This window comes from Balaenoptera musculus, chromosome 6 (genome assembly GCF_009873245.2).
Source record: "Balaenoptera musculus isolate JJ_BM4_2016_0621 chromosome 6, mBalMus1.pri.v3, whole genome shotgun sequence".
Classification (NCBI taxonomy): Eukaryota; Metazoa; Chordata; class Mammalia; order Artiodactyla; family Balaenopteridae; genus Balaenoptera; species Balaenoptera musculus.
In genome coordinates this window covers 116315339-116328604 of record NC_045790.1, presented here as the reverse complement: position 1 = coordinate 116328604, position 13266 = coordinate 116315339, and the positions used below count along the sequence as shown (strand labels likewise).

Genomic DNA, 13266 nt, shown 5'->3' with positions numbered 1-13266 from the left:
CTGCGGGCACCTTGACCTCGGGCGGCCAGCGTCCAGACGGTGAGACAACCCTGCGGGCACCTTGACCTCGGGCGGCCAGCGTCCAGACGGTGAGACAACCCTGCGGGCACCTTGACCTCGGGCGGCCAGCGTCCAGACGGTGAGACGGTGAACGTCTGCTGTCTCAGCCCCTGACCCCCGTCTGGGGCCTCTGTTACAGCGCCTGAACTAACACAGCTCTCAGGGGGAACGTCCGTCAGCAGGGAGGGGCTGTCACGGAGCCAGCCGGTAGGGAAGCCCCTTGGGGCGAGGAAAGGGCAGAGAGGCCCGCCAGGTGGGGACGGGGTGGGGGGTGAGCTGAGAGAAGACAGACGCACAGCCCATCCCACAGGAAGCAGGGGGCCCAGCCGTGCGCACGGGCTCTTTCTCTCCAGGAGGGGCTGTAGTGTCGGGGACTCTGAGAGTGGCCCCCCCGGGGGGAGGCTGAGACCCAGAGAAAGAGGGGCACAGTGGGGCAGCAGCAAGGCGGCTGGCTGCGTGAGCAACAGGACACCCAGGCGCCTGTGACAGGTGACCTGCGGGATCTGCGAGTTCCAGGTCCGTGTGAGTGCAGATGGGCTGCAGGCGGTGGGGAGGCCCTGGGTGGAGATGAGGCCTGGCCTGCCCATCCCTAGAAGGACTTGCTCTCCCGTCCCCTTCCCCAGGCCAGGGACCGGCTTTGGCTCCAGGCCTAGTAACCCAAGAAGACATTAGCCACCATTCTCACCTCCAGGTGAATCTGCAGCTCTGGGCTCAGCGGTGTGAAGTGGGGGTGAGGGGAGCCGCCTGGAGCTGAGCAGGAAGACAGAGCCCAAGGCCCAACTGCCCCGCCCACCCAAACAGCTGCAGGTGTACCCACCACCCATGGGCAAATGCTCCCCAGGCATGAACTTGACCTCCTGTGACCTCTGCAGGTGCACCAGGCACAGGATACATGGATAGGTGAGCAGTTGCCCCCAGCCACCTCTCAGAGGCACTCGGGGCTCGGCATCCTGTGGGCACCAGGCGGCGGCAGCCCCAGGGGGCCCAGCACCCGGGACGAGAGCCGGCAGCGCGGCACAGCTCGGCTGAGCTCCAGGTCCGAGGCCGGGCAGCCTGCACTCCCTGTCCTGCCGGGACCCCCAGGCCCTTGGAGCTGGGCGGTGGGGCCTCTCCCTCAACACATGGGGCGGGGTCTGCAGGCAGCGGCCAGGAGGGGCCTGGCTCCGGCTCCCCACACCCCCCAGAAGAGTGACAAGAATCCTAAATCAGAGGAAGACGGGGGAGGAGGAACGGGGGGGGGTGGGCAGAGACACAAGCAGGGGAGTAAGCTGCTCCTCCGTAAACACCCAGCGGCGAGCGCGAGGAGGGAGGCTGGGATCCCCCCCGACCCGCCCGCCTCGGGGGTCATACAGCCCAGCACGGGGCTCCGGGCCTGTCCCCAGGGACTGACAGGCCCCGTGGGAGGCCACTGGCAGGAGGCAGGCACCTGGGGGCCGGGCACAGGGTGCCTCCCCCAAACTCCGACCCGGCCACACAGCACAGGAGGCCTGCAGAGCCCGGGGCCGGGCCTGCTTTGAATCGTCAGTGAAGCCTCGGGGACGCTGCCTGGAGCGTAATAATGGGGGCCGGACAGCTCCCTTCTGCCGCTCCAGGGGCCACTTGTCAGACCTCAGGCCCCTCCTCTGTCCCGACGCTTCCAGCCTCAGGTGGGGACGGAAGAGAAAGTCCGGCAAACCCCCAACCTGACCAGGCATCACAGACCCCGCCTGCAGGACCACAGTCACAGGACGCAGGAGGAGCCCGCGGGCGGCGGCTCCAGCCCTGAATGCGAGCTCTAGTGCCCGCGCTCGGACACGCCCTGGGGCCGGCCCACGTCCAAACCCACTGCCGCTGGTCACTCAGACACGGTGTCCCTAGTCACCTCAAACCTGGGCACAGCGTCCCCGGCTGCCACACGTGGACACAGGGTCACCGCGCACCTCGGCCCGTACCTGCTGGCCCCTCCTCACCCAGGGCAATGTCCTCCGCGGCCCGGCCTCCCCACAGCGCTCTCCCGCGCCCTCTGACCAACTTCGCGTCCATGCCCAGTGCAAACGCCTCTCCCTAGCGGCGCCACAGGACGCCCAGGCCAGGGAGGGAGGACCCTGAGCTCTAATTACAGGTCCTGGAGAGAAATCCCGGCTTAATTTGGAGTGAAATGAGAGGCTGTGGTTGGAAATGTCCCCTTGGGGAGTCACCTGTCTGAGCTGGGACACGTTTCTCTGCTGTCCCCGAGGAAGGCTCCAGGCTGGGGCTGGGGCTGTGACGGGGGCAGGGACACCCATGGCCTCGGGGTCCTGGGGTCCTCTGCCAGCACAAAGAGGTCCCCGGGCTCTGAGGGGACCCTGTTGCTGCCCCTACTCCCAGCTGCCATCAACCTGTCAGGACCGCAGGGTGGGCTGGGGGCTGCCGACGGGATGGGGAGGGCGGAGGTGGTGACGCGGGGACACACCAGCTACAGACAGGCTGGGGACGCGGGTGCCACACTCGGGGGTGCCAGCGGGTTTCCTGAGGACAATCAACCAGACCAGTGCTTCCTGCAGCTCCACCCCAGTCCAAGCCCCCTCGCCTCCCTGGGGCACTGCTCCCCGCCCAGGACCGGCCCCTGCACCCGGAGCCCCCCCAGCAGGCCCCGCGGCCTCCCTGCATCCTCACCCTCCGCCCCCTCCCGGGCTCCGGACACCTCTGCTCAAGGTCCTTCTTAGGGACCTTCCCTGACCCCGTGAAGTGGAACTTCACCGCACCCCGCCCCGGCCTCCTGCTCCACCGCCCCGCGTGGCAAGAGCCTGGCTCCCCTTGTCCACCCAGGACATGACTCCAGCGCTCTGGCTGCGTCGCCGCTACTCCCTGCCTCCCGGGCCTGGCCCGTCTGCACACAGGCTCCGGCCCCGGCCCGTCTGCACACAGGCTCCGGCCCCGGCCCGTCTGCACACAGGCTCCGGCCCCCACCTAATTAAACCCTCCGCCCCTCCCCTCCCCACTGCCACTGCCCAGTCCTCTGCCGGCTTTGCTGTAAAACTCCCTCAAAGGTGGAAGAGCTGCCCCAGGTGCTCACCACGCACCCTTCCCATTCCCGCGGGACCTTCCCCTGCAAGCTCTCGGGAGACCCCATCAGCCGCACGGTGCCCAACGCCGCGCTCAGCCGCCCATCCTCCTCTCGCTCCTGCCTCCTCGGCACCGTCCCCGCCCACCTCACCAACGTATCAGCTCTGGGGTCCCGGGGCTCAGTCGTGGGCAGCTTCTCCTCCAAACTCCCCACTCCCTGGGGACCCTGTCCGGTCTCAGGCTCTCAAGGCCACAGATGCACCTGTGCCCTGGTGTTGCCACCGCCAGCCAAGCCCTCTCCCCAGGCATCTAGATGGCTCATCCCCCCACATCCCTCAAAAGTCAGCTCACTAGTGAGTCTCCTCTGACCACCGACACCAAGCAACAGCCCCCCAGTCCACACCGCGTTCTCCTTGAGCCCCTTCCTACCTGGGAAGACGAAGCACGCTACCGTCACAGAAGGAGCGGTCTCCACGGCACACCTGCCCCCAGGCGCCGTGACGCGGCCGTGACCTGCCCTTGCCGAGCCTCTGCGCACAGAGAGGACACAGCGCGGGGCAGGGAGACGGGGCCCCCCAAGAACGCAGCCCACAGGGCAGGTGCCTGGGGGTCTTGTTCACTGCTGTGTCCTCAGCACCAGGCAAAGGCTCACTGAATCTGAATAAATGAGTGATCAAGGGACGGTGAGTGGGCGGGGCAGTGCCGGGCGGGGCAGCTCGAGGAGCTGGAAACGCGTGGACAGGACGGAGGACAGAGGGCGGCAGGCAGGGCAGCCCCTCACCTGGCTCCGTGGCCAGGACTAGATGCCGTGCCCCCTGCAACGCCAAGCGTGCACCCAGGCGCAGTTTACAGGTGAGGACATGAGGTTAAGAGGCTTCCCTGATGCAGGGAGCGGCCCTCGTTCCATCAGGGCCCTCCCACAACCTGCATGCCAGCCTCAGAAGTAGAAGGGAGCCCAGCTGGCCTCTGGGGACAAGTCAGCACCAGGGCCTCCCCGGCCAGAGCCCTTCCCCTCCCCACCATGGGCCTCCGGCCCTCTGAGCACCAATTAAGTCAACCCTAATTAAAAACAACAAAGTAGGGAACTTCCCTGGTGGCGCAGTGGCTAAGAATCCGCCTGCCAATGCAGGGGACCCGGGTTTGAGCCCTGGTCCAGGAAGATCCCACATGCCGCGGAGCAACTAAGCCCGTGTGCCACAACTACTGAGCCTGCGCTCTAGAGCCTGCGAGTCACAACTACTGAGCCCGCGAGCCACAACTACTGAGCCCGCGAGCCACAACTACTGAAGCCCGGGCGCCTAGAGCCCGTGCTCCGCAACAAGAGAAGCCACCGCAATGAGAAGCCCGCGCACTGCAAGGAAGAGTAGCCCCTGCTCGCCGCAACTAGAGGAAGCCCGCGTGCAGCAACAAAGACCCAACGCAGCCAAAAATAAATAAATTAATTAATTTTTCAAAAAGGGAAGGAGAAATAACGTCCCCCCCCACCGCCATGGCTACCCACAGGGACCTCAGCTCAGGAGGGCTTAGAGTTAGGCGTTCTTCCCTGGGTTCCCTGGGGCAAGCACTCACCCCAAAATGGACCAGGGCCTCCCTCCATCACGCACCACACACACACACACGTGCACACATGCACATACATACAGGCACACACACATACAGGTGCACACACGTGCACAGACGCACATGCGCACGCATACATGAGTACACACACAGGTCACGAGTCCCTGGGTGCTGCAAGCAGGAGCAACAGAGCAGCTCCCGCACGTGACTCTGGGACATAGATCACCCTCCCCATCTGGGGGCTCCCCTCCCAACCCAGCGCCACCCCTGGGGACAAGGTGCAGAGAGAGGGGGCCTGGAAACCATTGGTGCCAACTCACAGCGAGAGCAGAGACTCCAGGACCCAGATGAGAGACACAGAACAGGCAGAAAGAGAAAGAGACAGAGAAAGAATGAGAGAGAAAAAGCAAAAAGACACAGAGAAACAGAGACGTCGAGAGGCAAAGAAATACCGAGAAGGCAAAGAAGAGATAAAGGGTCAGTGAGGCAGAGAAGATTAGAAATGGGGAGACAAAGACCAAGAGAGTAAGACAAGGAGACAGGGAGGGAGGGAAAGAGAGACAGAAACAGGGTTGGCGGGGTAGGAGAGAGGCCCACGAGAAGAAGAGACAGAAGCGAGGAGAGGTAGGAAAGAGGAGATGGAGAAACAGATGGACCGAGGTCAGGATCTCCAAGTCTGGGCTGGGGGCAGAGTTAAGGTCTCGGGACCCTTGGGATCCCCCTGCTGGGGCTCCCAGGAAAGTGAGCCCATCCTCTTCTCTCTTGTGCCCCGGAGAGTGTCGTCAATGGCAAGAGAGAACAGCCACCCTTGGAGGTCTCTCCTAGCCCTCACAGGGGGACGGGGCTCCCTGGACCTGGAATCAGGACATGTTTGTTGGAAGACCCAGGGGTCCCGCCAAGGGGTCGGTGAGGGCTCCTGCCTCCCCGCCTTGCTCCCAGCAGTCCAAACACTCAGCACCATGGACAGCATCCCCAGAGGCGGGGTCCCCCCATCCCACCCAGCTCCCAGCTGGCCCAAGCACAGAGCACCCTAGCTTCAATAGCCCATTACTTCAGCAGATGCTCCCTGACCCTCCTGGGGGCCCTCCCAGAGCTAGGCTCTGGGGACACCCAGAAAAATAAGACGCCGTTCTTATCCTCAGGGACTCACATCTAGAGGGAGAGAGAGACGTAAACAGCCAGCGACGCTCCTCGACAGCCCGCGCAGCGCCCACTGGACTGTGGGAGCACCCTGCCCTCCGAGCGGCCACGCCCACCTCCAGACCCCCACCAGCAACATCGGTGGGACCTCAGAGGGCTTTCTGTAAAAGCCCCCGCTGCCACCGCCACCGAGGGCAGCAGGCGGGTGTGGGCGGCGCACACCGCACCGCAGGACCGCGCGGCTCCCCGCTCCCTTCCCTTCTCGGTCATTAGGAAAAATGAAAGGAAAACAGCAAGATGCCCGGAAAGCCTATTATATCTGATTTCAGCGGCACCCATCCCATCACAGCCAGTGACAGGCTGGTGCCACAGGTGCAAGGACAGAAAGGGAAGCTGAGGCACAAGGCCCACCAGCCCCTCCGTCACCTCCAGGGAGAGACCCTCTGAAGGCGAGGCCACCTCAACTCTGGCCCATGCCAGGCATGCTGCAGGCACCTCTGGGGCCAAGCCACCGGCAGTTCAAGCAGACAGCTGGGCAGGCCCCCCAGGATGGGGCGGGTGAGGGGGGCCTCATTCGGGAGCCCAGAGGCCATTTAGCCAAGTCTGTTTGTCCTCACATGCGGCACAGGACAGAGACCTGGCCGCAGCCTCCTGTCCCTTGGAAGGAGTGTTCTGGGCCACAGTGGGGCTCCGAGCCTCCCTGGGACCACAAGGTCCCAGAAGCAGCGGCTGCAGTCCGCCAGGGCGGGGCCTCTGGGACCTGGGCTGTGCAAACAGGCTCTGTGGAGCAAACACCTAGGCGCTCACCCCCAACCCCAGCCCAGCCCCAGCCTCAGCCTACTGGCCAGAGGAACAGGGCAGAGGCCCTGAACACCCATCAGGCAGATGGAAACACTATGGCCCTGAAGGCTGGGGCCTCCATGATGAAGAGCAGGGCATTCTACCCGCCCTCCAATGCAGCCCAGCCCAAGTTGACTTTCTGGATCTCCTGGGTTGTTCGGAAACCACGAGCTGGCAATTGTTAGGGCCACCTGAGGAGGACAGTGGGTGGCAGGACACACTGATTAAGCGCCTTCCTGGAACCAGAAACTGTGACGACACACCAGCATGGGCTCATCCAAGCACAGCTCCAGGAAGACGTGCCCGAGAACCCTTCAGGCAGGAGACCCAAACACACAAACGTGCCCCCCAGGTCACGGGGCGACAGAGGCAAGGTTGGAGCCCAGGATTTACAGAATAAGGCCCAGAGCCCTCCCCTGCCCTGGTGACCTGCCCACGGCACCAGCAGCTCTGTAAGCAAGCCTCGCCTGAGGACAGAGCACCGTCGACAGCCCCTCAGCCAAGATCACAGCCCAGGCACCTCCTGGGGAGAAACAATGCCCGTCCCACCAGCACCCACCCCATGAGGACCATCACGAAGCCGGGGCCTCCAGCGTGCCCGACCCCGCCCCTCGCAGAGGGCACCCCGGGCCCAGCACCCACCCCGTGAGGACCACCACGAAGTCCATGACGTTCCAGCCATTCCGCAGGTAGGAGCCCTTGTGCAGGACGAAGCCCAGCGCGATGATCTTGATCCCGGCCTCGAAGCAGAAGATGCCGATGAAGTACGGCTCCGTGTCGTCCTGAGGAGAAGCGCAGAGCAAGGTCACCACCGCCCGGGGTGTGGCAGGCGAGGAAACCCCCCACCACCCACAGACTCGTCTCTTCCATCACGGGCCCGTTTGATCTCTGCCGAGTTCCCCTAACAGGGCAGGTGGCCCTGTCCCCGCGGCCAGCGACACCTGATCACAGTAGGAAGGGGCTCCCACCCCCAGAAGCCCTGCAGCAGGGGAAGCAATAACAACAATGACAAAATTGGGGGGGGTTTCCCACAATCACTAGGACAATCCTCATGATAACACCTCACATGCATTCAGCACTATTCTCATCCCCATCCTAGAGGAAACTGAGGCACAGAGCGGTCAGGAACTGGGCCGGAGACTCACAGCTTGCTAGAGGCAGAGACAAATCCTAACCCAGAGGTGACCTGGGTCTGATCCTGGGCTCGAACCGCTACGGGGACAACGGCCCAACTCCCGAGAGGACAGCCCAGGACCCACGCATCCCTTCAGCACACACCTTCTGGAGAAGCAAAACATGCACATCTTGGGGGGAGCAAGCATGGCCGGGCCTCAGGGAGCCTCTGGAGGGCGAGGCATCCAGCTGGGCGAAAAGGAAAGGAATTCCGGGCGGAGGGAACAGTGTGAGCAAAAGAATGGGGACAGGGGAGGGCAGGGCCGACACGGGCCGGGACCCTGGTGGTGAGCACAGTGGGGACGAGCTGCGTGCACTCAGGGAGAGGACACACAGACGGGGTGGAGAGTGACCAGGGGCGTCACGCACTTGGGAAGGGTGGCAGACAGAGCCTCCGTGCAGGTGACCCGCAAGCTGGACCAAGGGGACACAGGGGGCGGGTCAGCATGGGAACCAGCCTGAGTGCAGACCACGGACACAGAAGTGGGCAAAGGGGCAGCGGGAAGGTCCTGCCCTCAGGACTATGGGAGCCACGGGAGGACTTGTCCTCCGAAGGCTGCTCTGCCAGGGAGGGCTCGGGCCTCAGGGCCCAGCCTCCCGGGGCTGCAGGGGAGGGAAGGGCCGGACTGGTTCCCTGTGGGTGTTGCCAGTTCCCACTCAGGACCAGCAGCCTGAGCCTTCCTCCCCAGAGAAGCCTGGCCCTCCAGGGCTCTCCCACCTGACCTGGTGAACCCCCAGCCTGGCGTCCACCGTGGCCCGGTTCTCCTGTCCTACCACCCTGATGCTGACTCACGCAGGATCATTCCCTGGAGGCTTCTGGTCTGGTTTAGTTGGAGGGTCCCCTCTCCCCGAGAGAAGAGGCCGCTGACCACCTGCCCTGGGTTAACAGCTGGGCCCCAGCAAACAGATGTTCACAGAAGAAGAGCAAGCCAGCGCCAGGAGACGGGGCGGGGCCCCTCCCCAGACCCCTCCCCAGACCTTCCCTCACAGCTCTTCCCCCAGCCCCACCCTTGATCACACTTGGCTGAGGGCTGGCTCAGGGCAGGGGTGAGACTGCAAGCCCAGGACTCCAGCTGAAGGCCACTCAGGAAGCTGATGGGTGTGTGGGAAGCGGAGCCCCCAGAGACAGGGAGCTGTGGAGCCCCCCCCCCCAGGCCAGGCTGCCCCTGCGCCACACGGCCCCCGCCCAGGCCGCTGCGTCCGGACTCCCATCCATCTCAGGGGCCTCCAGGCCTCCAGGGGGGCACGTTCTGCTTATTCTCCCCACAGCTCAGCCCCTACCTCCTACAAGCGTACCGACCCCCCTCACCACAAAGCAAACCCGCCCTCACCTGTGAGGCAGGAGCTCAGACGTGGCTGGACACACGGCTGGCCTACGCAAGCCCGCTGCTTGCACACTGGCCTCCCCGCCCCCCGCCCCACCCCGGCCTGTATCCCTCTGGCCCCACCCCTGTTGGACTTCCTTAGAGATGTGACCACGCCCTGTGGCCTGGCGTTCAAGGCTCCCTGCCGGAAACCCCAGTTCCCTCTCACTTTCACCCTCTTCTCCGGCCTCCAGAGTGGACCCCCACCACCAAGCATGTGGCAGGCATGGGGCCCACAACACCAGCAGGAACCTGGGGCCCAAAGAAGGCGAGCGACCCTGTTCGGCTCCACACCTGGGCAAGAGTCACGCAGGGACCACACCCCACTCTGCCCGACTGTGCTGTCTTTCACACTCCTCCTCCCCCCGAGCCCCACAGCAGAAGCCCCTCCTGGCCGTCCTTGCTCCTGGAGAAACGACTGCCCCGTGATCCCCCATCTCCTGGCTGACCACCCAGGCTGTCACTTCCTTGCCTTCTCGTGGTGCCCACCCAACTGAGAGCACGCCCAGGGCAGCCTTACTCTGTCTCCCCTTCCCCACCCCTTGGCCTGGAGTTCAAGGCCTGTGCAGAGCACTGAACAGGCCCTGTTTCATCAACGCTTTTCTCCACTGAAGTTAGGGAAGGAGCTTGGACAGAACCGGTCACTTGCCAGGGTGTGGAAAAGAGGGCTCAGCCTCTGGCTGCCCGGTGCCCCCAGAAGTGTCTCCTCCTCGGGGACCTCAGGACCTCCAGCAGCTCTCCAGCCAGGCCCCAGGCTCCCTCTCCAATCCCCGCACCTGCTCTTCCTTCTCTCTGCTCTGAAGCTCGGTCTCTCAGGCCCCTGGGAGCCCACACCAAGCCCAGGCAAAGGGGCCAGGGCAGCAGGGGTGGCTGGGGCTGGGGAACATAACCTCACCCTTGAAATGGGGCTCACCTCCTCAAGCAGCACCCTTCCCCCTGCCCCAGCACCTCCAGACACCCTGACCTGGCATCCTGACTCCTGTGGGTTCTGTACTCCAACACGGGAAAACACAGGGGTCTGGGGAGCTCTGGGCAAGAGTGGGTGGAAGCGATATTCGGGACGTTTGGGAAGAAAGCCTGGGAAGGAGTGCTTCCCACGGGAAGCGGCGGGCCCACAGGGAAGGGACTCCAAGCAGAGCCAGGGAAGACAGCTCTGAAGGAGAGGCTGACAGTCCCGAGACCAAGGGCTGCACCCCGGGGGCCGAAGACTATCACAGCCCTGCAGGGAAGGGTGGGCAGCTAGCCCCACCCCCACTCACGGAGCCCGACCCTCCTCAACCTGGGCCATTATGAACGCCCTTCCCACACCCCAGCTTTAGCTCTTAGTTTCTTAGTCCGTGTGGACTGGACAGGTGTAGGGGTGGCTAGTGGCACTGGGCAGAGCAGCTGCCGGCTAAAATGGCCCCTCTCAAGCCACCCTTCCCCAGCAGGGGCTGAGCTGGCTATCCCACTCTGCTGGCCCTTCAGGGAAGTGCTAGCTTCCCGGGTTCTATCCTTTTCCTCCACTGAAGGAGGGGGAGCTGCCCAGACTACCCTGCCCGAGGAAGCTGTGCCCGATCACGGATCCTTAAAGGGTCGTGGAATCAGACAAGCTGCCGCCACCCCACGCCCCGCCCTCAGGCCGGCCGCCACCGCACTCACCAGCCGCTCAGACATGGGCGTCTTGTCTCCGTCGGGGAGGTGCTGCTCCAGTGCCAGCACGATACAGTTGGCGATGATGGTGGCCAGAATCATGTACTCAAACGGAGTGCGTGGGTTAAGGACTGGCCAGGAGGCGCCAAAGAGGAGAGGCGAGGAGACCAAGGCCGACAGCGCGCAGTGCAGCAGCCGGGGCCAGGCCGCCTCCGGAGGGGCTGAGAATGACCCGGTCCGGAGTCCACCCCGCCCTTCCCGCCCTCATCCTCGGGGCCGCCGCGAGGGACGCCTCCGCAGTCGCGGCCACCAGCCCCTCAGCACGTCCCCGCGGCCGTCAGCACCGCGGACAGCGCCTCCGCCGCGGCTCCGCCCGGCTCCCGCGCCCCGAGGGAGGGGGCTGTGGGCCCCCAGCGCGCGGCTGGAGGAAGGACCCCGCGCAGGCGCACACTCCCACCTAAAGACACACGCAGCCACATGTACCTACACAGGCACGTGAGCATACATGTACCGAGAGTCCCGAACGCACGCACGCGCAGCACCGGGTTCATGCTATGCCCGCACACACGCAGGCACCTGCAGCCAGGCGCGCGCACGGGCTCGCGTCCCCCGGGTGCTCACACCTACACAGACACCGATTCGCCCTCGGGTGCCCTCCAGGCTGGCCGCGCGCTCTGCGCCCAGACCGTGGAAGCGAAGGGACGAGCCCAGGGGCAGGGGGCTCCGCCCAGCGTCCACCCCGCTCCCGCGGCCGCTGCCACCACGACCCCCCCCCCCACACACACACACAGAAACACACAAACACGCACGCACACGCTGCGCGCGGAGGGGGCCCGGAATCCGCCCCGCCCCCTCCTCGCCGAGCCGACCCGATGCACCTCTCCCCAGGGCGCACCCTCCTCCAGCCCCGGGAAAGATGGCCACTGGGCGCCGCACGCGACCGGCCCCCGCCCCGGCCCCCCGCCCAGGCCGCCCCTCCCAGACCCGGCGAGGCGCGGACGCCCGACGCCGCACCCGTGGCCGTCCCCGCGACCTCGGGCGGCCCCCGGTCCCCGCCCGGCCCGGCCCCCGGCAGGATATGGCCACTCGGTGATGCGCTTGGCGTATTTGCGGACGACGTTGTCCTCGCTGAAAACGAAGAGCGAGCGGTTGACGGTGAAGCAGTTCTGCTTGACCGGGATGGGGTTGTACAGCGCCATGGTCCGCGCGCGCTGGGCGATCGACTGCTTGTAGAGGACCCGCTGGCCCGGCTGCAGACCCCCAGGGCCCGGGCCGCCCGCCCCGCCGGCCCCGCCGCCCCGGGCCCGCTCCCCGCCGCCGGCGCCCCCATAGCGGCCGCCCAGCTCGTCCCCGAAACGGACCATGGCTCCCGGGCGCTGCGCGCATCCCCCGGCCCGGCGGCCCCGCGGAGATGGGAGGGCGCGGGGCGCGCCTGGCGCTCGTAGTGGAGCAGCCGCGGAGCCGCCGGACCCACACGAGACCTCGCCCGGCAGACCGCCGCCGCACCCGACTCTGCCGCCCGCACCACGCCCTATAAGGGGCCGGTCACGTGGCAGCGCCCGACCAATCCGCGCCCGCCCCGCCTGCCTGGATCCCGCCCGCCCCGCCCCCAGCCGGCCGCCCCCGCCCTGTCCCCCTGCCGGGTCCGGCCGCCGGCCCTGGGGGCTGCGCCTCGGCCCTCAGCTCCTCCTGGGCTGCGCCCGGGCTGGGCGGCAGCGGTGAGCGTGCGCCCTCCGCGCGTCCCGCCTCGCGCCCGGCCGGCCGCTGGCCAGATGCTGAACTGGGAGGCTCAGGCCAGGAGCTGGGCGGGGCTGGGAGTCCTCGACGGCTCGCTGAGCGGCACAAACGAACCCCTCCTTCCCCCCAGGAGGCATCACCAGCGGCGAGACGCTGTAGCCCAAAGGGGGGTGAGGCCCCTAGCTCCCCACGTTTCTTTCCACACCTCACTCCTCCCAGCGGCCACATCGCCCACTCCCCTCCCCCTCGCTGCGGACACCGGCCTCTTCCCAGAAGATGTTGGCTCCCGGCCCTCTCCTGCCATCCTTTCGGGGTCTTCGACATCAGTATAGAGGATGCTTTCAACTCCCTGGTCTTGGGTTTTCAGGATGCACAGCTCTGTCCTGGGGCCCCTCCGCCCTCAGTCGTATCCTGGACTTTCCCATCACCACACACTGAATCAGCTCCAAAACCTCAATTCAGAGATTCCTGCGTCCCACCATTCCTTCGATAAAAATTTAAAGAGAGCCTGTTGTATGCTATTCATCCAGCCAGCCAACCAGCCTCTCCACCAAGCACCTATTAGATGCCAGGCGCTAGGCTCCCAGCTCAGCCTTCACGGAGCAGACATTCTCCTACAAGGAATGGCAATGTTCACAGTGGGCTTACTTTGTGCCAGGCACTGTTCTACTCGATTCACACATGATTTGCTCATCTGGTCCTCACAATGTTCAAATAAGAAGCCTTTCCCGAGTCA

General features: G+C 65.3%; 1 protein-coding gene across 2 annotated transcripts in view; it reads right to left on the bottom strand.

Annotated features, from left to right (window-relative positions):
• Window positions 1–12279, bottom strand: part of CACNA1B (calcium voltage-gated channel subunit alpha1 B) — a 184987-nt gene extending 172708 nt beyond the window's left edge. The window contains exons 1-3 of one of the 2 annotated variants that reach the window (XM_036855907.1): window positions 11874–12279; window positions 10803–10908; window positions 7267–7406 (exon numbers count right to left, since the gene is read on the bottom strand). In XM_036855907.1, coding sequence (XP_036711802.1) covers window positions 7267–7406; window positions 10803–10908; window positions 11874–12157 — 530 coding nt within the window. In that variant the 5' untranslated portion in view covers window positions 12158–12279. Of the gene's footprint in view, window positions 1–7266; window positions 7407–10802; window positions 10909–11873 lie in introns of those variants that run through there. The other variant, XM_036855905.1, reaches the window with a different exon arrangement.
• Between the last annotated feature and the right edge of the window lie 987 nt (window positions 12280–13266).